At 38.2% G+C, this 27,572-nt stretch overlaps 1 protein-coding gene across 2 annotated transcripts in view; it reads left to right on the top strand.

The window, feature by feature from the left end:
* maco1b (macoilin 1b) overlaps window positions 1-23,795 on the top strand; it is a 30,293-nt gene extending 6,498 nt beyond the window's left edge. The window contains exons 2-11 of one of the 2 annotated variants that reach the window (XM_067421922.1): window positions 487-628; window positions 2,277-2,403; window positions 3,051-3,174; window positions 9,621-9,799; window positions 11,493-12,072; window positions 15,013-15,171; window positions 15,267-15,449; window positions 18,683-18,803; window positions 18,924-19,098; window positions 21,664-23,795. In XM_067421922.1, the coding sequence (XP_067278023.1) occupies window positions 487-628; window positions 2,277-2,403; window positions 3,051-3,174; window positions 9,621-9,799; window positions 11,493-12,072; window positions 15,013-15,171; window positions 15,267-15,449; window positions 18,683-18,803; window positions 18,924-19,098; window positions 21,664-21,866 (1,993 nt within the window). In that variant the 3' untranslated portion in view covers window positions 21,867-23,795. The remainder of the gene's footprint in view (window positions 1-486; window positions 629-2,276; window positions 2,404-3,050; window positions 3,175-9,620; window positions 9,800-11,492; window positions 12,073-15,012; window positions 15,172-15,266; window positions 15,450-18,682; window positions 18,804-18,923; window positions 19,099-21,663) is intronic. The other variant, XM_067421923.1, reaches the window with a different exon arrangement.
* The last annotated feature ends 3,777 nt before the right edge of the window (window positions 23,796-27,572 follow it).

Raw genomic sequence — 27,572 nt, 5'->3', positions numbered from 1 at the left:
ATTATTACTAGTCTTAACTCTCCGATGTTTGTAAGGCAAGGAATGGTCACAAAATTTATTTAATGAAACCGTCTTTAAAAGCGCAAATAAAATGTAAGTTGCTTAATTTTAAATTACCGGTATATGGAGAATATTTCATGTTTCTGACGTGTTTAACACCTTATCTGCATTGCTAAAAACATCTGGAGATGGTTTTAGGCTTCTCATCCCTACATTAAAAATAATCCACTTCATTCACTACACGCTACATTGGAGAAAGAAAGCCAAACAGCGATTATGTCCTCCCCCACCTACCCACGGTTCATTGGGTTGGATTTACTGCTGGAGCTCATGATGGAGTTGCTCGTACGTTCCTCTAAATGTTCGCTGGCTCAAGGCCACATGTGGGGTCTGTTCAAAGAGATCTAGGGTTGAAATCTTGAGATGGATGGATGGATGATTAAGTGTTTGTGTAATAATATCTCTTGGACTCTCTCTCTCTTTCAGTACGTTCCTGTACCTGAAGTTTCTAGTGGTCTGGGCGCTGGTGTTGCTGGCAGACTTTGTGTTGGAGTTTCGCTTCGAGTACCTCTGGCCTTTCTGGCTTTTCATTCGCAGTGTTTACGACTCCTTCAGATACCAGGGCCTGGTGAGTGTATGTGTGTGTGTGTGTGTGTGTGAGAGAGAGAAAAGCTTTTCATCCAGATAATTGGACTAAATAAATGAAGGAATCAATTACTCACCCTCATGTCGCCCCAACAAAAAATCTGAGCTTCTGTACAAAGAAATTGCATGGGGAATTATACTGCTAATAAGCTCCAAAGCAGGCAGAGAAAAAAACTAAAACACAATTGATGATAGAATTGTAAATCAATTACTTTATACATATTGTAAAAATAAAGATAATACAAATTAAAAAATAAAGAATGTATCTTTTTGTTGGTTTGATCTTATCAATAATCTTGGGTTTAATTTCTGATGGACCTAAGCTACAGTTTTTACTCCGGTTTATCTTAAGCCAGGTGGACACTGCGATTTTGCCCACAGTTTGCCGTCTGAGAAAAATGTAGCAAATCCTAAAAGATTCCTCAGATCCTAGGCTAAAATCTGACGTCTTTGGTCGTTAGTTTGACATGTTCACCGGCAGCCGATTAATGAGCGCTGCGATCTAATTTTACCTCAGAGGAAATTCTGGCAGTGTCAGAAGATTTGGCACAGAATCCTGCAGTGTGACTTCTCCTACGACAACAGTCAAATATCTCCGTTTTTCAAGACAAACCATGACCAAAACGAGAGCTAGAAATTTCTTTGTAGCCAGCATTTCAGTCCCGCGTGTAATGCAGCTCGCTGTCACCCAACGCGTCATTCATTGATGATATAAAACTCTTGAGTTTTCTTGCGCGCGCCCGTTTTTAGCGCGCCTTAACTATCGTGCAGTCTGACATTAATGCCAACTGAGATCTTACAGTGTGACATGGCTTACATCAGGGATCATGTTCATACAGTCTGACAAGGGACATTCGCAAAGGATTTTGAAAAATCGCACAGTGTGCAGGACCCATTAGATGAAGAGATTTGGTCATGTTTACAGAAGGTCAGTTGTCGCTATTGTAGTAATTCTTCAATACATCACTTTAAAAGGCTGCGTGTCCACCAAAGCATTTTTTTACACGGCTGGCGTATCAAATTGTTGTCAATGGAAGCCCAGCGAGGCGCTGAACAAGTATTTCACACTCAAGTATTTTCAAGTTTTTTGTACTGGTCGCCGAAAGTTGAAGAATGCTCAACTTTGAGTAAAAACATTGAGTGACATCACTGTTACTTTTCACCCAGCCATCCAATCAAACTGGAGGAGGGGCGGGACAAATACAACACAGACCAACCGCTACATTCTGCTTGTACAACGTCAACAGATGACAACAAGCAGCATAAAACATTGGAACAAAATTATTTAAAACCAAAGCCAGAGCAAATACTTTACATTGTATCTGCAATTTTATATAGAATAAATACAGAAACAAATTACCTGTGAAATGAGATGCTAGTAACACTCGTGGATATTCTGTATCATAACAAGAAGACTCTCTATTATTTCTTAAATATTCATTAAAAAACTGCATAATACTTATAAATGCTCTTTAGAGTTGCTGTTGTTTATATGATGTTTTGCATGTCTCACACAGCAGGACACTGAAAAACTGAAAATACTGTCCACCCAAATGCCGAAAGAGGAGTGTAAAATGACGTCATGCCAATTGTACATGTGATGATCTGATGCATCTCTTTGTGTGTTTCAGGCTTTCTCAGTGTTTTTTGTGTGTGTGGCATTCACATCAGATATTATATGTCTGCTGTTCATCCCAGTGCAGTGGCTGTTCTTTGCAGCCAGCACGTATGTGTGGGTACAGTACGTCTGGCACACAGGTAAGAGCTGCACACCTGTTTATATCGCATGTTCACCCTGCCATCAATGTCTTTTAAGTGTTTCTGACGTTTAACATCAAGCTTACTGGTTACTTGCTGATTGGTCTGTGGTTAATGAACATTCATGACTGTTTTGACATTTCCATATACAACCTCAAGCCAACGTGTCCACAATGTCAGTCTGGTTTGTTGTAGACACATCCATCTCTTGGTTTTCTAATCCTCTTTGTAAAGATGGGTTAAAACATATTTTTCATGTTTTTGTAGTTTTTGTTCCTACTTCAGTTTGGACACCCAACTTACACATACATCTATTGGCGAACCCCATGAGAGGATCATTCTCATTCTGTTGCGAGTCATAGCATGGTTTATTCACTGTTTATAACATACACACACACACACACATACCGTGACCTTGCAGCTGTAAGCTTGGTTATTTCTGCCAGTGTGACTGAGCAGCTCTGGAGCTTGGTATCAACAAAAGAATTTGCTTGAAATGACTCACTCAGATTCACCAATTGTTGGGGGTGTGTTTAGATTAATTTGTGCTGTTCATGTTGTTATTATTACACTCAACACACTGTTGTCAGCTGAAGTGTTATAAGCACAGGTTGAATTAACCATTCACTTCTGTTGTCTCTCTACAGAACGAGGGGTCTGCCTCCCCACTGTGTCGCTCTGGATACTTTTTGTTTATATTGAGGCAGCTATCAGATTTAAAGATTTGAAACACTTCCACGTGGACTTGTGTCGTCCGTTTGCAGCGCACTGGTACGTCATTATCCCAAACCCCACTTGTGCTGCCAAATCAAAGGCTGGGATGATTGCAGGGCTCGACATTAACGCTTGTCCGGGAAATGTAGATTTTTTTAAGGGATAAGTGAAAGTGAATTTTACTTGCCTATCAGACAAGCTGAATAAAAAGACAAGCGATCGATAGTGAATAAAAGTAATGAACCGATGATAACAAGTGTGCGCTGTTGATACTCACGCAGCCTCTCGAGGAAAAATCAAAACAAATGTACGCCGCTCACACAGAGAAACTGTGGTAAACATGTTAAGTTTTTATATTTATAACATATAATACAGTTAAACAACATAACACAAGAGTGCTGTTTACCTGAATACCATCACGACTGAAAATGACACTGATTTCCTATGACTAAACATGTGCCGATAATGCGATTTATCACGATAATGAATATGCACAATATTGTTGTCGTGGGCACTTTAAAATATCGTTAATAATAATTTATTAACAATTTATAATTTTTTTATAATGCACTCAAGAACTTTGCCCATCCACCATATAAATGCTCAACACCGTTATTCTGCGTCAAAGGGAAGTGTCTAGATGTAATATGAGAAGCACATGAACGAGTGAAGGAGAGGCGCTGGTGAAGTGCCGCTCAGTGACAGCAGAGGGCGCTGATGAACTGCAGAATGCAGCGATTACCCCGGAAACCCCACAAACAAAAAAAAACACGTGTAGTTTTTAAAACAGCCATTCGTTTTTTGTAATCTCAATGTTGTTCATCACAGCACCAAAGCCTTAATACTTAAAGACTTAATAGGCTATTTATTTTCAAACTTAAACATTTTTATGTTTTAATCTGGACTACAACATGCCCTAATGATTAGAACTGTTCTAATTATTTGTTATTGTTCAGTAAAACTTTGAGACATAGGACTTCATTAGTTAACATGTTAATTCAATATTACCAAACTGACAATGAAAAATACTTATAAAGAATGAATCATTCTAAGTAATGTTAATTTCTAAGTTACTGTTTCATAACATTACAATTAAAATCAAAACTTTTTTAATGGACCAAAGATAAAACTAACAATAATCAGTATTTCTTAACCAACATTACCAAAAACATTATTACTTTCTGTACCAAATGTAGCTATTGCTCAATCTTAGGTAATGCATTAAATAATGAGATCTTATTGTAATTTGTTAGCCTACCTGTTGTTCTTTATAGCTGGAAAATTGTACTTTTACAGCTCTGAAAAAAATCAAGAGACCACTTAACTTTGATTTCTCAATGAGTGGTCTCTTTTTTTTCCAGAGCTGTATATATTTTTGGTGCATTATTGTATTTAAACATTCAGTTATTTTTGTTATTACAAAAATAGTTCTTAAAGCTGTTATGCTATGGCAACACTTTTTTGCAACTTATTTCAATATCGTACATTGTGATAAAACTTCAGCAATTAATCGCAACATGAAAAATTTATATCGGCAAATGCCTACCTATGACAGTTCCATAAAATGTATTATAAGTCACTTACATTTTAGATGCAATATTGAATGTTTTGGTTCTAATTCGGCAGCGAAAATAGTTCCAAACAAAGCTCACAGCAGAACCATAACGCAACTCACAGCAACAGCATGTTACTCAATGATTCAGTGTTTGAATGAATCGGTTGAATCAAAGATTCAACGACCTGTTCGTAAACGCCTCATTCTTGAATAATTCAGCCGTTTGAATAAATCGTTTGGATGAATCAACTCATTCATTAAGATTTACCTGCTGCAACCTACCAGTGGATTAGTTTCATGTTTAAACATTCTTTCCAACATTTCTTATTTGTTTATTCAAAAATACATATCCTATAACATTATTTAATGCAGTTGTAATTTTTCAGTGTATATTATTTAATTTGATTGGTAACGGCATATACGGTGTATTATTCTAATGTAATCAAATTTAAGAATATACTTAACTTGAAGCATAGCCTATGTTTAATAAGATTAGGGGGGAAAATGCCCTTTATAAAATATAAAAATATCATAAATATGCAGATTTAAATATGCCAAAGCTGATTAAAAAACTGGTGAGAATATGGTTTCAGAATAAGTCCGATTTACAAAACAAAAAAATTATATAAAAATTAAAAGTTTTTGGAGAAGCACATTTTTTACTGAAAGATTTATTTGTCCGAAGGACAAGCACATTAACATGCTTAATGTCGAGCCCTGGATTGTGAGCCAGTTTCTGCTTGATATATCCGGTGTTCTCAAAATCATTTCAGAAAGTGTTAGTCATGTTTTTATTACTGTAAAGCTTGGTACATACTCTGCAAGAACAAAGAAATTTGTTCATTTTCTCGATGTGGCAAGAACAAAGTTCGTTCTGGCCAGGACATTCCATACTTCACGAGAAAAGCAGAGTCCTCAGAGGCCCCGCCCACTTTATATTTCTGCATGTTTTAAGAACAAGCTGCGAGAACTCCCAAACCAGGGCTGTAGTAATTTTGTTCTCACAGCCCTGGCAGCGAGAACTTTTTTTCTCTGTTCTTGAGGAATATGTAATGGCCTTAAGTGATCATGCAGTATGTGATCTGTTTGACTGCTGCTGAAAGAGCAATAGAGCAGACATTCTGAGAACTGAATTTACATCTATAGTTGTCCAGGGACAACGTGTTTGTCTTGATCAGAAATAGTGACGCAACTGAAAATATTAGGCCAAAATTGTTTTAGAGGGCTAAAATCATTGACCATGGCTCTCTGAGAATTTTTATTGCGTCCGCCTCTATTTCTTAAAAACAATGTGGATAAGCTAGAATAGGTTAAGATGTCAGCAGTGTAGATGCACTTCACCGTGATCAAAAATGATGTTCGAATGCTAATATGTAAAATGTATAGGGGTGTAAGAAAATATAGATACAGGTGAATATCGCGATATTATGTTTGGCGATACTGTATCGATTCTCAAAAGCACTGTATCGATAGTTATTTATTTATTTATTTACATCCAAGATTCGTGGCTTTGTGTTCGGTTTAAAGCACAGACTGTATAACACCCAACCGCTAGATGGCAGTGTTATCTCAGAACGTATAACTGAGCGGAGCCAGAGAAGCGCAAGGTAAAAGTGTGTGCATCGCTAGTATTTGCATTAGCAAACCCAGCTCTCAAGACGATAGCATTATTCTGCTCCTGCAGTATACAGAGCTGAAGTGTGGACTCATTTTGGCTTCAGCTATAAAGAAGCCACTAAGGAAATCGACAAGAATCATTTTGTTTGCAAAATAGGCCAAGTTAAAATCTAATACTCGGGAAACACATTGAAACTGAGAGCTCGCTTAACATCCTGACGTCACCCGCGCTGCTGAGAAGTGTTTCGATAGAATGTACTGCACGTTTTCCTCTCAGTAACAAAATAAACACACCGAAACTCACAGCGGTGACAGCAGAATGAAAGATCATAGCGATGTGGATATGGATGCACCAGCTCTGCAGTTCAGTAACGTTAAACGTTCAGTAACGTTCAGTAACTTGAAATAGCACTTTAGACAATAGACTGCTTTATAGAAAACAGCTTTACTGTATTAAATATAAAACAAACAGTCATTCAGTCATGAAATGGACTGCACTTCCTGTTGTTAAATAGCCACTGCTATACTGTGAATCTTTAAAACATTTACACATAAAGAATCATGCAGTCACTTTACATTTCCCTTTACTTAGATTGCACAAAATAGTGATTAGTGATATAAATTATACTGTATTAATTAAATAAAATACTTTGTCTCGTGTTTTAGGTAGGGCTGGACAATAATTCAATATCAATATATATCGCGATATATTTTTTTTCAATAACGGTGATATGATTTTTAAACACATTTCCGATATTTCGATATGACTGACGTTCAGGGCGCATGCCATCAGAAAGAGCAGAACACGATTGGCTTCTTGCGTGATGACGTAGGCCTACACCACGGACACGCAGCCAGTGCTCAGCAGTAGTAGGCTGATAGATCCAACGCGGCACGTTTTAGCTACAAAGAGAGTTTCCCTGACCGCAACACAAATGTGACTGAACGAGCTTCCACAAGTAAGGAGAAATAAATAGTTGATAAGAGAAGAAAGACTAACTTTCTTTAGTGGCGTGGAAGTGGTTCGGCTATCTAAAGCACTATTCGCATGGGATTAGTATTATCTAGGGACCTCTGTGATTTAGAAATGACTCCCCCACATCTGAGTTTTGCGTGGCGCATTCGCATGGGATAAGCAAAGCCTGTGATTTTACTCGAATTTACTGACTTCTCCCGGATATGATGTTCGTTATAGATAGCTGTATGAAATCATAAACAGGCATCGATATCGTTTTGATTATTTTACAGTAGCCTAATAAATAAATATAATTTCGTTCAGTTAGCGAACAGACGCCATGAACTGAGCTCAGACCAGCGCCAGGAATCAGATTTCATTGATCACGAGTAGGAAGCTGACAATATAGCCTACGGCGGAAGATTCAGTTTCAAAACTAAATGTAAAAGCGCCCATTTAAACAAAATTGTCATTGTACTATACTGTTCTGTTATGTTTTTCATTCAGAACAGTATTGATGTTAATATTAAACACACCATTCAATCAGATTACTCTCAAATTGATACTCATTCTAAAGTGAAAGTATAATCCGTGTGGGCGCGGCTGCACGTGACTGAACAGTGCGCATTATGAATGCAGACTTTATTCTTCGTGAAAGATAAAGATAGAAACGCTCACAGGGAGAAAAAAAGCTTGCAAAAAGTATATACAATCCGCCTAATCCTGGCCAAATCACAGAGATGTCGATTCGCACGGGACTAATGTTATCACAGGACCTCGGTGTTCGGCGAAATATGGTAGGTAGGCTAATTTGCGGGGGAATTTTTACTTTACAAATTACAGACATGGCCGATTCGCACGGGATTAAGATCACAGACATTCTCTGCAATTATTACAAATCACCAGAGGTCCCCAGATAATACGAATCCCGTGCGAATGGGGCTGATATTAAACTTGTGCCGGAGAGGTGCCGACTAGGGGTGTAACAATACATCGACATAGATGCATCAATCTAATGTCTAACAATACGATGCCAAGCGTTACAAATAATCCATGTAGACTATTTATGTAAGAGGCAAGTGGCACATTTGTTTTAATACTTTCCACATTTGCACACAATGTCATGTATTAACACCAATGCGTTCATTCTCGTTTAAATCACCTTTCAAAGCTTGTGAAAGACGGTCAGACATGGCTTCACGAAAATGTATCATTTGCTCGTGTTTAAAGCCTTGCAAAAAGCAGCGTGCACTCATCTCAAACAGAGCACAAATAGGCCACTGAATTGAGTCTTATTTTATTTATTTTTTTGTGCATCAGTAGATAAAGGTATAGTTTTGCATAAAAGGAGAATATAGCGCTATGAATCGTTCTTCACTGAAATTTAAAACTTAAAAGAAAATGCTCAATAAACTGCGTCTGCGAAGTGAGTCTTGTTTATTTGATGGTGATTTCACATTTCTTGTTCGTATAAAGGCTAAATACAAATAAAAGGTGAACATTAATTTATTTGTACCGTTTTTATTTCTAAAATATTATATAGTTTTATAGGAGGAGGTTTCATAGACTTGGCAAATTAATTTGTCAGAAGTTTGTAGGTACAGAAATCCTTTGTGGCAGTTCTTGGTAGTTTTTCTAAAGCTTTTATATAGTTCATATCGATATCGAAATTATATCGTATCGACCAAAATTAAGAAATATATCGTGATATAAATTTTGGCCATATCGTCCAGCCCTAGTTTTAGGCATATGATTGTATTCTTTATTCTTTTAAATTATAAAAAAAACACAAAAAAGAATTATCATAATATATTGCCTCTCTGACAATATCGCAATATATTAAAATATATCGTATCGTAACCCCTGTATCGTGATACGTATTGTATCGCCAGATTCTTTGCAATACACAGCCCTAAAAATGTATTCAGTTGAAATGCAAAGAGGCGGCTCGTTGTAGAAGAACTTTCCTATGACTGATTTATAACCTTTGAACACAACACCATGAAAAGCACACACAATTAAACTAGGCTACTTGCTGAAACTTTTGTATCGTTTTTGTTTCTTGGCTAACTAAAAACGTAACTTTCTGTAAAATATTCAATTCGGTCCGTCATTAATCAGAAGACTAAATACCATTGAACCCAAACCCATCACGTTTTCTTTTGTTTAGCTGTTTGGTACAGTCGGTGTGCACTAAATGAACATAAAAAGGATATTTAATCATAGCAGGCAATACAGTGATAATCCACAACATTTGAAGTGATGCTGTAAACAAGTACCATAGCAAGTGACACTCCTTAAATCTGTATTAAATCTTTTTGTGATGCCTTTTGCCCCAACAATCATGCTAATTGTATGTCCTTTTTGTGTTCACAGTATTGGGTACCCGGTGGTAACGCTGGGCTTTGGTTTTAAGAGTTATGTAAGTTATAAGATGCGGCTACGGAAACAGAAGGAAGTGCAGAAAGAGAACGAATTTTACATGCAGCTGCTGCAGCAGGCACTACCTCCAGAACAACAGCTCATACAGAGACAAGAGAGAGAAGCAGAGGAAGGTAAGGGCTGACAGATGATCTTGTGCACCTTTACACCTTGTCTCTTCACGAAATAGTTCATCCAAGATACTGCTGGACGATATACTGGTTAATTTGCTATACCGGTTTAAATTTTATGAATATGTATTTTTCAAATACTGGAATTACCGGTGCTTCGCTAAAACAATTGCTGTATCTTTTCTGTGGCCACAAAGAGTGCATGCATTTAGATGCATTAATAGAGGACCCCTATTAACTGCATACCCTTCTTACTAATGGTTCTTGCATTATAACATAACTATTAATAGGCCACACTAACTCTCTTCAATAGGGTAAGTATGCAATGTAGAGTACTATGATTTCCGCAGTGCAGAAAACATGGATGAAATCTGGAAATCCAGTAAAAAAAAAAAAGTTTATAATGTGGGATTTCATACAATTTGGCAGATTTTGTATGAATTTATTAATCATTTACACTTTGTCCCTGTTTTAATTTATACGGTACACCTTACAAATTAAAAGGAATGTTTAATTTTTATTTGCGGTAACACTTTAGTTTCTCTTTAGTCCAATTCTCACTATTAACTAGTTTCTAAATTTGTATATGATATTACAGTGTTTTTTTATATTTTAATGGGTGTAACGATACACAAATCTGACGGTTCGGTACGTACCTCGGTTTTAAAGTCACGGTTCAGTACTTTTATTTAAAAGTGGTTTACTGAAAAAATTGTGTCTGTCCTTAAATTAATTCAATTATAACTAAAAGTTTCTTGAAGATAATGTTGTAAATATATGGAGTCCTTACTTAGGCTACATTGTAAAGGTTAACAACAGAGCCCAACTATTAGCCTCAATCCAGTTATTTATTTTTAGATACAATAATCAACACTCATAAGCGTCACATAAGGTGGTTTTTGCAGTAACCTCTAAATCTAATTATAATTTTTTTTTTCCAATTCGTTGTTGACATAATTTACATGCCTGTCAAATCATGACAGATTTATTTAAACATAGGCTACATAAAATAAACAAGACATCGCATACAGGTTAAGTAGAATATAATGAATAAGTAGACTAATATAGTGTATATATTTAACGAAAGAGTTTGTTTCTCTTGTGAACTAACAGCTGTGGACACTTCTGAGGTAAATGTGATGCTACGGGACATTGCAAGCTGTTTTGTCTTTCCGCGGTTGAAACACAGATTGAGCGATTACACGATATATACATTTCAGTAAGTTGTATTGTATCCTCAACATACCTTAAAAGATATTAATTCGCGTTTATTCTGTAGGAAGAGATGATCATGTTCACTCGTGCCGCGCCGCCATTTGAACTGTCACGCCTATAGCAACTGTGATCAGTCACGTCACATTAAAAAGCGTCAAAACGGAATTTATCATTTGAGTTTTATAATAAAATGGACTGAATACTTAATAAGTTTGTGTGGAAAATCGGACTGAAGTATGTTACACGCTTAAAACAAACAGACTGGAAACTGATAAAGATCACATTCGGAACCGTTCGGTACTCATGTGCACCGAACTGAAAGCCCTGTACCGAAACGGTTCGGTTCGAATACGTGTACCGTTACACCCCTACTACGTACTCCTGACATTAAAAATAAGTCACTATAAATGAGGCTGAGTGTATCTATACTGACAGCTTTTTCTGTTTGAGATCAACTAGTCTTTCTCACTCTTTCAAGCAGCAGCAGCAGCAGCATCTAAAGGCATTCAAGATGTAGACTCTCCAGTTGTGGCACAGAACGGCTCGGCGGGCGGTAAAAAGCCCTCATCCAACACATTACCAGAGCTGGAATACAGAGAGAAAGAGCGAGGCAAGAATGAGTCCAAAAAGCAACACAACCACAACCATCACAGCAGCACCAGCAGCATCTTACCGTCAGTGGACAGTAAAGCTCAGGAGATGGAGTATATGGAGAACCACGTGAACAGTAAGAGACTGAGCAGCTCAGATCTGCTGGGCAGCACTGAGAACCTGCTGAAAGATGAACACTCTTCATCCTCCTCCTCTTCTTCCTCCTCCAACTCCAACAAAAATTACAAAAATGCCAGCGGAGGAGGGGGAGGGAGCTCCTCGCCCCGGGGACACGGAACAGCCAACGGTAGCGTGCCTTCTTCCTCCGGGCCTTCATCATCCACCTCTTCCTCGAGTAAGGGGGACAGAAAACAGAAGTGTGGAGGAGGGAAGAACGCAACATCACACAGAGACCCTGTGGAAAACTGCATTCCCAACAATCAGCTGAGCAAACCCGAGGCGCTCGTCAGGTTAGCCTCGCACACATTATCTGTCTCAAAATTGGGACTTCATGTTAAAATGGCGGCTCTCATGGTCAAACGGGTTGTGTGCATGATACACTAGCAAACAGTCATGTTTTGTAATGTTTTCCCCACAGTTTGCTGTCAAGAGAACGCATGAGGCTTCACACTTTAGCCAAAAAAATCAAGGCAGACTGCTTTCAGTTAATACAAAATTGAATGAGAAAGAAATCTTTTCTAGTTGGGTTCACACTGATTTGGAAATTTCTTTTTGTGTCCACCGTTATGTTAAGGTGTGGTCTCATCTCGCAAGATTAAATTGAGACGAGGTTTCTCGTTGAGGTGAAACGCTGTCTTGCCGATAATGGCATGATGGAATTGTGAGTGTGAAGTTAGGATAGATTATGTGTCTGCTGTCGTTTTGCTTTTTATAGAAAACAATTCCATCCAGCTTACACATCATGAACTACAAAGTCGTATGTAGTGCGCAGCAGGTATCAGAATTCGCTGATCATGTGAAGACATGACTGACAAGACCACGGTGAAGGATTCATTGCATAACAGAGAGCCTGACAAATGTCTTATCTTGTAGAATGAACGCTTAGCTCCTCCCTATTCACAGAGTGTGCGCTATCATGAAATTAAAAACTAAAGTAAACTTAAGTGCGCATTCAACCACGATTTCAATACCCAGCATTTTGAAAATCTCCCAAAATGAAAGCTATCTTAGGCAGGGCTGTGTAGTTGTAACCATATCTTAGCTCTGTATCATGCTTTAAGAAAGACTTGGTCTCTATTTGCACTTTGAATATTGAGATAGTAGGACAAGATAACTGTATTCTTTTTTATTTATAGTGTTTTTATTTCGATGATCAATTTGTGGAGAAGAGAAGCCAGAGAGAAGTTTTTCTGGCAAAACCTTTTACAGAGCTTGAATATTGTCTTTTACTGTATATTAATTTATACTCTGAAAGTAGAACTGTCTTTACAAGATGATGTTAAAATATTTAAAATGCACCTGCAGATTATTTTTCTGATCATGTAATTTGTCATTGAAGATTTCTTAAAGTACTGTGAAAAAGTCTTGTCTAGTTCTCGTAAATCCAATCTCGTGTCTCCTTTTGTGAGGTAACTGTCTTGTCACACCCCTAGTCATTTCAATAGGACTCTACACATTCTGGATTTTCACTTCAGGGTAAAAGATAACCCAATGCAAATTTTGCATGAGGTTTAAATAGGGGTGGGCGATATAGCAAGATTCAAAAGAACCAAGAAAGTCAAGAATCAAATTTTCTTTCTTTTTTTTACTGTTTTCCAAGTGACTGAGTAGCACAGCCAGACTAATTTCCCTGTTTTAAAAATGTAGCCTTACAAGGTAACAAAATATGAAAGAAAAACAAATGACAGACCATTTAGGCCAAAGGGGTGGACAATATATACAAATTAAATAAACAGTGCTTTAGTTTTTCACAGTAGGTGTATTTAGCAGTTGTATTCAAGCAAGAAATGGAATAAACAAATGTAAAACATAAAACACTACATGGATTTCACTGTATAAATTATATATTGGGATGAAAGTGCCAGAACTGCTACTGAGAATGCCCTATAGCACAGTATATATGCTACGATATATAAAAATGGTGATATCATACACCCCTAGGTTCAAATTCAATTTGCTACATTGACCAACAGCTGCTTGGTTAAAAAAGACTTTTATGTGAACGGTACTGTCATCCAGGTACTTTCTGCCTTCTGTTTTTCAAAATCTGAGTATCCGGACATATTACTCCTTTTGGTGTGCTATTTTTTATACTATATAGTAGGAAAGTCGGCATATTCGGATGCAAGGCCAGTCCATTTTTGAATACATCTACACTATATTATATAATTATAATATTGTGGTTTCACAAACCTTTTAGGTTGTGGACCATTGACAGAAGTCCGTAACCGGGGTTTGCCACGCGTACTCGGGTCCGTGCTTGTTTTGAAAGAAAAGTAACCAGCGTGTGCGTTTTAGCTGATTACAATGTTATTTCATTATTTCACGGCTCTGTGAAATACTTGATTCTGATTGGTCAATCGCGCATTCCAGCGGTATGTTATTTCCATATAACAACCGCTCATATAGGTACTACGAGTTATCTTGACTGGTACTACTTCTATGCTTAACGCTGGCACCATCTTGTGGCTTAAAACAGCCGTGGGTTACAATGGAAGATTTCAAGGCAGGTTTTCCTTGTCCTGATCACTTTGTCTGGGTTTTTTCTGCGATAACAACCTGCTGGGTGTACATTATCCCTTACATAATGTAAAGGATGATGATAGTGTTGTTTTGGATTTACCTTAGATACAACCGAGAGAGAGCCAGTGTATTCAGGCGTTTTTTTTGTTGTTGTTTTTTTTCGCCCCCTTCCAATAATTCACACTATTACAGCCACTAAAACAGGTCAGTTTTGTCTTTAATGTTCAAGTAGTTATAATTTGTTTTTGTTTTTTAATTAAATTAATTTAGAAAAATGTTTGGAGCATTTTTTGTTTGTTAAATTCAAGTTTTTGTTTTCTAAAGTGCTGAGCAAGGGGCCAGCGGCAGACAGTGAGTTAACCACATATTTGATCAATTTAGCCTCTCAAATCAACACTTGACTTGTCTTGCCTAAAGTCAACAGATATAAAACACTTTAATTATATCACAATGTTTATGTTTACTATCACCACTACAGTAAAAAGGCGTTTTTGACATGTTGAGGCATGGGCTGATGCTGCTCACAACACTGCCGCTCGCAAACTAAACAGCCTGTATAGGCCTATAATCTACAAATAAAAATAAATAAATATCGTGACTCATCTCTAGTAGGTAGCCTAGTAGGTTTTGAAACGCAGGCCTTTTCTCTGATTCATGTCTGTTATAATTACCCTTAATGTTTAGAAGTCTGTGTATGTGGTTATTAGGCTGGAGCAGGATGTTAAGAAGCTGAAGGCAGATCTACAGGCAAGCAGACAGACCGAACAGGATCTGCGCAGTCAGTTGGGCTCTCTGGGCAGCTCTGAGCGCAGCATACGCTCTGAACTCGGGCAGCTGCGTCAGGAGAATGAACTACTGCAAAACAAGTGAGACGTCCCTTTTTGAGTTTGCTCCATAAGAGAATGCAGAGAAGGCAGGGGACTGTACCTGTATTAATGCAAACTCTTGTGTGTATGTTTAGACTTCATAACGCTGTGCAGGCGAAGCAGAAGGACAAGCAGACAGTGGGACAGCTGGAGAAGCGTCTAAAGGCAGAACAAGATGCTCGTGCTGCAGCTGAGAAACTGTTAGCAGAGGAAAAGAAACGCAAGAAGCTGGAGGAGGCCACAGCGGCCCGGGCAGTCGCTCTCGCTGCTGCAACCAGGTGCTTTCCATCATCCCATTGTATTTCATCTTCTGTTTTATTCTACTGTATTCTTATGAATATGAGATGTTTTGTTTTGTTTTTCTTGGAAATGCATTTGAAGAAATGGGGTTGTCTTCCGTTTCAGTTTAGTTTCAGTTTATTAGAGGATAACCACTTGAGATGAAGCATCTCGTTTTCGAGGAGGTCCTCAAAATAACATCAGACAATTACACACTCACACATACAAAAACTCTCCAACACAATCAAACACCCTAATCAGTCCCCCATCTGACCACAACATATGTCCAGAAAGGGAATAAAAACATCATCAAAGTAGTCCCTATGTGACATCAGTTGTTTTATTAGAATCTCTTGAAGCATCGAAAATACATTTTGGTCCAAAAATATGCAAAAACTGTGACTTTATTCAGCATTGTCTTCTCTTCTGTGATTCAAACGGTTCATGAATCAGTGAATCGAATTAATGATTCGACTCGCCAATGTCACGAAGGGCTGAACGATATGGACAAAATTTCATATATCAATTTTTTTCATGTCAGATATCTCGATATCGATACAATACGATGCGACTACGTGTTCGGTGAAAACCAAGCATTTCTCACATAAGTAATAAAAAAAACAATGCATTTAGAGTTTGTTAAATACACACTGATGTCTATGGAAGAGGTAATAATAATCCTTTCCATTATAATTCGGCACGTTTTATATCAGATACACATTGTGTAAGTAACTTCATTGTTTACTCTATTCTATTCCCAGTTCACCAGCCACTTACTTTTAAGTATTTATTAAGAAGTGGATGAATTCATGTGTTGTAAACATAGAGGTTGTAAATCCAACAGATCCGATTCTCTGAACTGCGTCTGCGGCACAAACTAACACGGCGGCGCCCATCGCGCATAAAGCTCAACTAACGCGATCATTATAAAGTTGTTTAAACAACAATATACTTCCACTTGCGTGTATTTGACAATCGAAATATCAGATATTTCATGCCATAGCTAACACATTTGTGAATATTCACAATGAATAGAAAAGGAAAAATGACATAAAAGCAGATCATCATTCATTCAGTGCTGTTGCTGTGTCACGTGACAAGCAATGACGCCTCACCATGGAAAAACCGCCCCCCCATCTCACAATATAGTTTCTACTTCCCTGGTAGTTTGTGCGCACTGGCTTTAGCGGTGCATTCAAGGGCACTCATAAAACTGATGTTTGTTGTGACTGCCAGAGTTGTATGCAGGGCGAGCGCGGTGAGGGGAAATCTATATCGTCTATATCAGGGGTCTTCAACTAAAATTGCTTGGGGTCCAGTAAATAAACCTTCCTCACTGGCTGAGGTCCAGACAATTATATACCTAAAAAAATGAATTGATGTCTTTTTGCCAGACTAAAGAAATTAGTGTAGATTAAAAAAAAAATCTTTATTGAACAAAATATAATATGTTCTCATATAGATAAACATGTCTTTTCATATTGTTAAAGCAAACATGGGTAATCCTTTACTAAATATATCTCATTTTGAGGTTGTTCTGTTTAAGTTGCATTTGTAAAAAATATCTAATTCAAACAGTAGCCATGTCTGACAAAAAATATGATGAATGAAAAAATGCCTTCATCTCTAAATCTGCACTGAAAATACATTAATTTCAACATTACTAGCAACTAAAGTGCTTTTTCTGCTGAACTGAGATAAACAGTAACAATCAATGAACACAAACCCTCCTGGTTAAAAAACAAAACAGAAATCTCATAACATCATGTTATGTTCATTCATGTACAGTCTCTACCTAACTAAATGTAGGCTATATTCAGCACTGCTCTCTCTGTGCTTCAAATTGCACTGATAAAAAATCATTAGCAATATTATCCAGAAACAAACAGGTAAAAATAAAGTGCCACCAGTGTTGGAAAAATGAAAAAGTGCAAGAAACATTTTATCTCTTTATTTCAATTGTTCCTTTAAATCCAGAAAAACGCAAATAACCTCAAAAACATTTCAAAAGGCTGAGCTGAGGTCAACTTAAAGACGGAACGGTGTGCAAACTCACCCGTTAACATGGGAGCCGAAATAAATACGGACACGCCACGAGCTGCGCAATTTATTAAATGTATATAATGTTTCCCTCAAATCGTCCATGTACATACTGATTTCACCCTGTGCTACAAGATAACACCAATCGTGCAGTTCTTCTGTCAGAAGTCGATTCAAACCTGAGCTTGCGCGTATATAATGTGTGCGTCCGGTGTGAAATGCCTGAGACGCGGAGCTGATCACGTGCGTCTGTTGTGCGACCCCTTTAACTGTCAACGCAACCATGGCCACATAGGAAAAAACGGTTCTACTGAGCTGCCTGATATCACATTTGGCATTTATTTATTTCATTACGTCAAAAGGCTTCGCGGTCCGGATGGATGCATCTCGCGGTCCGGATCCGGACCGGAGTCCGCCAGTTGGCGAACCCTTGGTCTATATCGTTGCTTTTTTCGATAGTAATATCTTGAAAGTTCATATCTAGATATAGATAAGATAAATATATATCGTTAAGCCCAAATGTCACGTGATGTCAGCAGTTCGGATCGCGTCAAAGGTCCTGTCCCAAATGGCACTAAACCCTTGTGGTCTTCCTCTGAGTCCGCACTTTCACGACGTAATGCCGCTTTGACTGCCGGGTAGAAGTCCTCTGCCGCTTCGAAGTAATTGACAAACAAGTTTGTCAGTATATATCTGAAAAAAGGAATAAGGCACTGGATATCGCCAAAGAGCTGAACATACCGACCAGCGAGGCCCCTCATTTCTTATTTTGGCTGCATGCGGACACATTTGCCTGTCAATTTCTTTGAAGCAGCCACTTTGATGCAGTGAAATGAATTAGCATTACTCCGCAGAACAAGTCTTGTCTAGTGCTTGCCCTCCAACATATGATTGGCCTAAGGAAAAAAACATTCATATCCCCTGGATCAAATAGGTAATGTGGATCAAACACCTGTTTTAACTGGTAAATTTGATTTTTGGTACATTTTACCAAATGATTAAAATAAAATATTTAAAAAATAAATAAAAGACAAGCCTTTTTTTCAAAATGTCATCTTAATAATCAGGGTTGTCTTCTATTCGGAACAATACAGTATTTCCTTTTTATACAACTGCAGGATATTTAATACATTTTATATTTTCTTTTTTTTGCATGTGAACTAACGTGCATCTGTATTTGTGTGTGTGTCAGAGGTGAGTGCACAGAGTCTCTGAGGAGGAGGATTTCTGAGCTGGAGACTGAGTGTAAGAAACTCACACTTGATATCAAGGTGAAAGAAGATCAAATCAGAGAGCTAGAGCTCAAAGTTCAAGTGAGGACATTTTCATGTTATGTTCTTGTCACTCTAAGTCTCTTCTAGATTCTTCTGGAAATGCAGAAAAAATACGAGAATGGATATTTAATGCCTTTTTCTTCGGTTATGTCTGTCTAGGAACTACATAAATATAAGGAAAACGAAAAGGACACAGAGGTTCTGATGTCAGCACTGTCAGCGATGCAGGATAAAACCCAGCACCTGGAAAATAGCCTCAGTGCTGAGACCCGAATTAAGCTGGACCTCTTCTCTGCCCTCGGAGACGCTAAGAGACAGCTGGAGATCGCACAAGGTTTGCATCACGCCCTTTGTCCAGATAACTCAAAGATTAGCTTTTAATTTTGGGCACCGATTATTTTAAAGCTGAAAAAGAGTTGGAAATAAAAAGGTCATCATTTACTCAGCCACTTATTCAAACCCATGAAACTTGTATTCAGGAATTTCTTGTAAGAATTACATATTTTATTTATTTTATTTCAAGCTCTTTCAAAATCCGATTCTTCTGTAAATTTGGTGTCACTAAGGAATGAATACCTATTATCAACAAGAAGACAGTAAATATTTATATTTCTAATAAATGGTGTTCTTTTAAACTTTATTAATCAATTTTTTTTTTTTTAACAAAAATATGAAGCAGCTTTTTTTTTTAAATACACCGATCAGGCATAACATTATGACATGTGAAGTGAATAACACTGATTATCTCTTCATCATGGCACCTGTTAGTGGGTGGGATATATTAGGCAGCAAGTGAACATTTTGTCCTCAAAGCTGATGTGTTAGAAGCAGGAAAAATGGGCAAGTGTGAGGATTTGAGTGAGTTTGACATGGGCTAAATTGTGATGGCTAGACGACTGGGTCAGAGCATCTCCAAAACTGCAGCTCTTGTGGGCTGTTCCCGGTCTGCAGTGGTCAGTATCTATCAAAAGTGCTCCAAGGAAGGAACAGTGGAGAACCGGCCACAGGGTCATGGGCGGCCAAGGCTCATTGATGCACATGCAAAGGCTGGCTTGTCTGGTCCGATCAAACAGACGAGCTACTGTAGCTCAAATTGCTCAAGAAGTTAATGCTGATTTTGATAGAAAGGTGTCAGAATACACAGTGCATCACAGTTTGTTGCGTAAGGGGCCAGTCAGGGTGCTCATGCTCAGGGCTGGACTGGTAATCTGGCATACCGGGCATTTTCCCGGTGGGCCGACGCACTTTGGGGCCGGTAGTGTTTTAAAAAAATAAAAAATATTTTTTTTTTTACCTCTGACAACATGCAGCGACAGTGGCCCATTGGTTTGTCTTCTGAATTGACAAGCCGAAGCGAGAGACCTCCCCTCAATATTAGGCGCTATTTTTCTATTTATTTATTTATTAGGCTAGTTTTTGAGCGCATGGAACTGCAAAAGGCGAATATCCACACAGCGCAGCCGCCGACGAACGTACGCTGCGTTTAAATGCTGCTCTTTACGGCACTTTGACTCTTAGTCTAGATTTAGTTTTATACAATCGTGTGATATGGGAACATTACAGGTTCTGTGTTGAATCAGCTGAAAACAGCCGCGAGCATGTATGACGAGGTAAAGTGGAAAACGACAATTCACACAAACGTTTCACTTTAGTACAACCACAATTTACCTTGCAGCTACTAACAGCGAAGAAATATGGTGTTTTGGAAGAAACATTTATTAAAAATGTTGTTATATTACTTAAATTAATATTGCAGAATATAAATCATTTTATAGAGGCTGTTTTCGTATTTTCTTCAGGTTTACATTTTTTTTTACTTACAAATATAATAGTTTATTATATATGTTTTATATAGTTTTAGAAACCATTTAGCCATATAATGAGGAGCAAGGTTTTTACAGTCTATGTTTTTTACCCTGTGACTTCCATGATCATACATATATGAAACTGGCCTACAGTTAAACTATAGTCTATAAAACTGTTTTAAAGTCTAGATCCCATGAATTAAGGACAAAGCTTTTTTTTTCTCTTTAAAAGTTGTATTAACTTTTTTTAATAGATTTAATGAAATTTAATAGCCTCATAAAAGATAGATATCAGTGTCTTACTTAAATGATGTGTTAACTCTTGAAAAATATGATTGTTCAACCCAAAAATGTGATCATTTACTCCCCCTAATGTCATTCCAAACCTAAATGAATTTATTTCTGTGTAGCATAAAATAATATAATTTGAGTCTGTTTTTTGTTCATACAATATTCAAATAGTAGCTTAACCAAAATGGCTTGATTGCCAACATTCTTCAAAACATCTTATTTTGTGTTTCACAGAAGTCATAAAGGTTTGAAATGACACGAGAGTGAGTGAATGATGACAGCATTTAAAACAAGTAAATTTTCTTTACTGCATCCTAGCTTAAAATCATCAGTGCTTTACTGCCAAGGGCATTTATGTGTGACAAAAAAAGCAATATTAAGTTTATCTGCATTTGCGGCAAATTCGATAATATCTATCATTATTTTTAATTTTGCATTATCTCCAATTTAAAGCCCCAACCCCAGCAAAAACATTCACAGGGAACTCATGGGCCGGATGTGCTGGGTATGCCAGAGCCGAATTTTCGCCCCAGTCCAGCCCTGCTCATGCTGACCCGTCTGATGTTCTGACATGAACATCAGAACTGCCTGATCTGTGTATATTTACTTAGAAAACTCATATTTTGTTTTTTCTTTTTTTCCAAATAAATGCAGCCTTGATGAGTATACGAGTTTCAAAAACATAAAAAAAATCAAACCAACTCCAAACTTTTGATTGGTAGTGTATGTCTTTATAGAAAACCTCCTCCCCAAACATGGAAAAGCACTAAAAGTTGTTCCCATCTGGATTTGTGTTGTTGTAGGTCAGATTCTTCAGAAAGACCAGGAGATTAAAGACCTGAAGCAGAAGATAGCAGAGGTGATGGCCGTCATGCCCAGCGTGGTGTATTCAGCAGATACAGGCAGCATGACCCCAGTCACGCCCCACTACTCCTCCAAGTTCATGGACACCAGTCCGTCAGGACTGGACCCTAACGCATCTGTTTACCAGCCCCTGAAAAAATGAATGCTTGTTTCCCACCACAACAGACCTCCACTCATTCTCGCATTCTCTCTCAAACACACACACACACACACACACACACACACACACACACACACACACACACAAAGTCTTCTCTGGTTCTCTTTTTTTCTCCAAAGGCCCAGATTCAGATTCATCTTTGGCATGTCTGTGGCTCAAATTGCTTTTTGTTTTTGTTTTTTCGTCTTCTATTACTACAGCTTCTTGCCTGGTCAGAAGGATATTGTATTGTGTGACTGTATTTGTTGTAGTAAAAATACAAAAGACAAAAAAGAAGACTTTTAAGGGACATCACACGTTGAGTAGGAAACTGCCGTTTCTTTTCTCTTGTAAATGTCTAGAAACCTCACAGAAGTTGGTGAGTATCTTCCCTCAGTCCAATCAGAGACCGGCCTCCTGGATTTCAGCCTTGATTTTACTTTTTTACTTTTTTTGGGAGGGGAGGGGAGGGAGGGGGGTGCAAAGCAGGGCAAGTGTGAGATCCGTTGTCCCAGGTGCTCTACCCCATATCAAAGCAAGAAGATTTTTTCTCAAGAATGTCACCATCTAATATGACAAGAATGTAATGCATCAAACGTCCCAGAAACAATGCGACAATTCTCACGCAAAGCATTTTTGATCAGTATGTCAGGATCGGACGACTCCCGATCTTTTAGGACTTAATCTGTGGATTGCTGTTCAGTTCTTCCTCATGGTACAAAGTGACGAACTGTGCGCCACAAACACAGTCCAGCGGTGTAATTCACCAATTACAGATAATCAGTGCCTTCATATGGGACCTCATTGGTGGAACCGAAAGATCTCTTCCCTCCCTCGACCACGTCATGCCTCAAACACATCCTTTTTTTTGGTCACCATGTTAACAGGCAACCTTTTGCAAACAGATCACCAGCCCATTGGCGTGACGACTGCACCTGTTTTGGTCCACACTTGTGAATTTGGTCATTTGTTTACATTTATTTATTTATCCGGCGTGGCGCTATTGCACTGTTGACTTCAACGAGCTCGCAAGGGAATATGTCAAGTATGAAAACGCAGGATGCTTCCCCTCCTGGTTGTTCTTTATTGTATTGACCATCTTTCAGTATCAGACGGAAGCTAGCGTAGTCCAGTGCCAACTAAGTAGTAGGACTGTAATTTTGTTGAAAAAGAAAAGTGTTTCAGATCCATCAGGTTACTGGCTGGTCCAATGATCGGAAGCTAGAGGAGTGTATTATTATTAGTATTAATATTGTTATTATTATTATATAGTTTGTTGTGTATTGTTTTCAGAGAAATACTTGGTTGTGCCACTTGATGGCGCTGTTGCTTTCAGAAAGGTTTTGCAACTTTAAACCTGTTGCACTCATGGAAAGGTTTTCATTGGGCCATCATCACACTTGCTGTGTAAATGAATGCAGATCCAGATGTCATCTACGTCTGCTAAGTATTAAAGGGAGAACGTCCCGAGCCGACCCACCTTTTGGAAAACCCCTCAGATTTGTGTTAACGCGAATAGATTTTGCCAACGAGAGGAATCCAGTTCCTCCAGCGAGTTCTGGTGCAGGTAGTTTCAGAAGGAAAGATGGTTACTGTGTTAGTATTCCGTTTGGTTATCGATGGGCGGGAGGGGGGCGGGGTTTAGCCAGAGTCAGTCCTATGTGGTATTGTAGTGCTCTAAGATGGTTGTTGTTTTTGGTGTCTGTTTTTTTTTTTTTTTCGTGTTTTTTTTAATTATGATGTGATGGAGGAAGTGGTAAAGTTAGCAATGTCCAAGTGGTTTAAATGAAAGAGTGGGGGGGAGACAGTTGTTTTGTTTTCTTTGCCCGCTGTCACTTCGCGCTTTCTGTCTGTTGTTCAGCCAGACCTCGGCTGCACTCGTTTGTGAGGTCTCTGTGAGGTTTCAAGTAATAAAACATTTTTTTTCTGGCATCTGAGTTTCGTTTGTGATTTGTCCATTGATTGTTAATGCTTGCGTGCACAACGTTATAGGTGGGTGGGTCATAATATTAATTGATAATTCATGAGTAAAAATTAGAAACAATTGTATTGTTTCTAAATGGCATGATTCCATCTACATGAAGTTAAAAATTAATTTAATTCCAAAATAAATGTTGTGTTAACGCTTTACTTAAGGGTCCAATTCTCCCTATGAACTAGTTGCTTATTAGCATGTATATTACTAGGATATTGGCTGTTTTTTCTGCATGATCATATTCTCACAGTATTATATATACAGGTCCTTCTCAAAAAATTAGCATATTGTGATAAAGTTCATTATTTTCCATAATGCAATGATAAAAATTTAACGTTCATATATTTTAGATTCATTGCACACCAACTGAAATATTTCAGGTCTTTTTATTTTTTTAATACTGATGATTTTGGCATACAGCTCATGAAAAATCTCAAAAAATTAGCATATTTCATCCGACCAATAAAAGAAAAGTGTTTTTAATACAAAAAAAGTTAACCTTCAAATAATTTTGTTCAGTTATGCACTCAATACTTGGTCGGGAATCCTTTTGCAGAAATGACTGCTTCACTGCGGCGTAGCATGGAGGCGATCAGCCTGTGGCGCTGCTGAGGTGTTATGGAGGCCCAGGATGCTTCGATAGCGGCCTTAAGCTCATCCAGAGTGTTGGATCTTGCGTCTCTCAACTTTCTCTCCACAATATCCCACAGATTCTCTATGGGGTTCAGGTCAGGAGAGTTGGCAGGCCAATTGAGCACAGTAATACCATGGTCAGTAAACCATTTACCAGTGGTTTTGGCACTGTGAGCAGGTGTCAGGTCGTGCTGAAAAACCAAATCTTCATCTCCATAAAGCTTTTCAGCAGATGGAAGCATGAAGTGCTCCAAAATCTCCTGATAGTGAGCTGCATTGACCCTGCCCTTGATAAAACACAATGGACCAACACCAGCAGCTGACATGGCACCCCAGACCATCACTGACTGTGGGTACTTGACACTGGACTTCAGGCATTTGGGCATTTCCTTCTCCCCAGTCTTCCTCCAGACTGGCACCTTGATTTCCGAATGACATGCAAAATTTGCTTTCATCCAAAAAAGTACTTTGGACCACTGAGCAACAGTCCAGTGCTGCTTCTCTGTAGCCCAAAAGTGTCTTGACCTGGGGAATGCGGCACCTGTAGCCCGTTTCCTGCACACGCCTGTGCACGGTGGCTCTGGATGTTTCAACTCCAGACTCAGTCCACTGCTTCCGCAGGTCCCCCAAGGTCTGGAATCGGTCCTTCTCCACAATCTTCCTCAGGGTCCGGTCACCTCTTCTCCTTATGCAGCGGTTTTGCCGCACTTTTTCCTCCCCACAGACTTCCCACTGAGGTGCCTTGATACAGCACTCTGGGAGCAGCCTATTCGTTCAGAAATTTCTTTCTGTGTCTTACCCTCTCGCTTGAGGGTGTCAATGATGGCCTTCTGGACAGCAGTCAGGTCGGCAGTCTTACCCATGATTGCGGTTTTGAGTAATGAACCAGGCTGGGAGATTTTAAAAGCCTCAGGAATTTTTTGCAGGTTTTTAGAGTTAATTAGTTAATTCAGATGATTAGGTTAATAGCTCGTTTAGAGAACCTTTTCATGATATGCTAATTTTTTTAGATTTTCATGAGCTGTATGCCAAAATCATCAGTATTAAAATAATAAAAGACCTAAAATATTTCAGTTGGTGTGCAATGAATCTAAAATATATGAAAGTTAAATTTTTATCATTACATTATGGAAAATAATGAACTTTTATCACATATGCTAATTTTTTGAGAAGGACCTATAGATAGATAGATAGATAGATAGATAGATAGATAGATAGATAGATAGATAGATAGATAGATAGATAGATAGATAGATAGATAGATAGATAGATAGATAGATAGATAGTTGTTGCACGTGCTATATCAATTGTCCCATTATATCTTGTATAACGCTACACACGTGTTTATATATATATATATATAAAACAGCACACATAACCGTGCATGGTTGAGCACACAGCAAATATTACATTTAAAAATAATTTTAAAGTAATCTTTAAATGCTTTTTATTCATTTTTGCAGCTAAAGTTTGCTAGTTTTGTAAACTATTGCAACATCTCGTGCCAACAGATTCTCTAATCACAGTAAGTGAGGAGCCTTCATCTCTCATTCACAAGAGGTTAGGCATGAATAAATAACCAGAGCTTTCACACATCTCTTATAAGCACGCATGCTGACAGGCACAGTTTCATGTTGCTCTCACACATTCACGCTTTCTTCAGGGCCTCAGTGGCAGGATGTGCATGTAAAAACTGTGGTTGATAACTGGCACAAGGACACACTTTCACAGTCATGGGCTTTTGGAATGCATTTTTCACTTTTTTTGGTTGTTGCATGTTTACTTAAAGATGGAAAGACTGGCATTCCAGATCGGCATACAGTATCTATTCACCAATTAAAGCTGTTATATTCTGAGGTGAGCTACAGACCGTTGCTCTAATCAGCATATAGAAGCATTAATAATGTACAGAGGCCGTTTAGTATGTCACCCACGTACCTCTACCTTCCAGTTCCAGTACTGTAGGGTGAACTGGGAGAGTGAATTATTCCCTTGGGAATATGATCTCACATGGTCTCACATTCAGACTCCTGAAGAACCTCATCTGTCTCCTTGCCTTAACAGGTACACACATTTTTCTGCAGTGATCTGAACGAATCTGTCATACTTGCTCAGGAATGCTGAAGATCTGGATTTTTTTGTTGTTAACCTGAACTGAGTGACTCACCTGTCGTTGTGCTGGGAGACCCTGGTCAGTTGTGTGTCTCCACATGAAACCGAACCGGTTTTAGTGGGTCATGGTGAAGAACCTGATGCCCCAGTCTCTGTTTGCTCTTTAGAAAGCAGTGAATTCAGGTGGCCTGAACTGACAAAAGGCCAAATAGCGAGCAAAATCACCTCATTCTCAAAGGAATCCCCTTGAATGCCTGTTTTCTCCTTTCAGTTTCTTTATTTCCATTTTTTTCCATCTCTTCCCCATGTGGTGATGGGCTGTCAGTGTAGAAGCACTCATGCGGATGAGTTTAGACAGGGCTGAGTGGAGAGAAAGAAAACTACACTCTCAAAGTAAAGGTTCACAGATTTTGTTTCACATTTATTCTTATCTTCATTGCTATCTTCTCCATACTAAGTACAAAAATATTGTATGATCTGAACGGTTAAGACAACATGTTTTTGCATTGGTGTGACGCATCAAAATTATTGTAATTTATACAAGATTCAGTTTAATGTAGTTTAGGTTGAAATTACTTAAACAGATAGGCTACGTTTAAAATTTAAGGCAGCAACTTTTTATTACTCATATTATTATACTCATATAATTAATTATTACTCATATCATCCATGCATTTTTTCCCCATCCATGAAGTAACTGAAAAGTCATTTAAAGGGATAGTTCACCCAAAAATGAAAAATCTGTCATGATTTACTCACCAGTTGTTCCAAATCGGTATTATTATATTTTTTTCTGAAGATATTTTGAAGAATATGGGTAGCCAAACAATTGATAAGTGCCAAAAAAAATATATGGAAGTCAATGGCGCACATCATATTCTTCAAAATCTTCAGCAGAAGAAAGAAATTCATACAAGTTTGGAACAAGTTGAGGGTTAGAAAATGATGACAGGACTTTAATTAAACTATCCCTTTAATAGTAACCAAGT

Source organism: Pseudorasbora parva, chromosome 17, assembly GCF_024679245.1.
Source record: "Pseudorasbora parva isolate DD20220531a chromosome 17, ASM2467924v1, whole genome shotgun sequence".
NCBI classification, from domain to species: domain Eukaryota; kingdom Metazoa; phylum Chordata; class Actinopteri; order Cypriniformes; family Gobionidae; genus Pseudorasbora; species Pseudorasbora parva.
The sequence above is the reverse complement of the archived record's forward strand: the minus strand, read 5'-3'. Positions and strand labels throughout refer to the sequence as shown.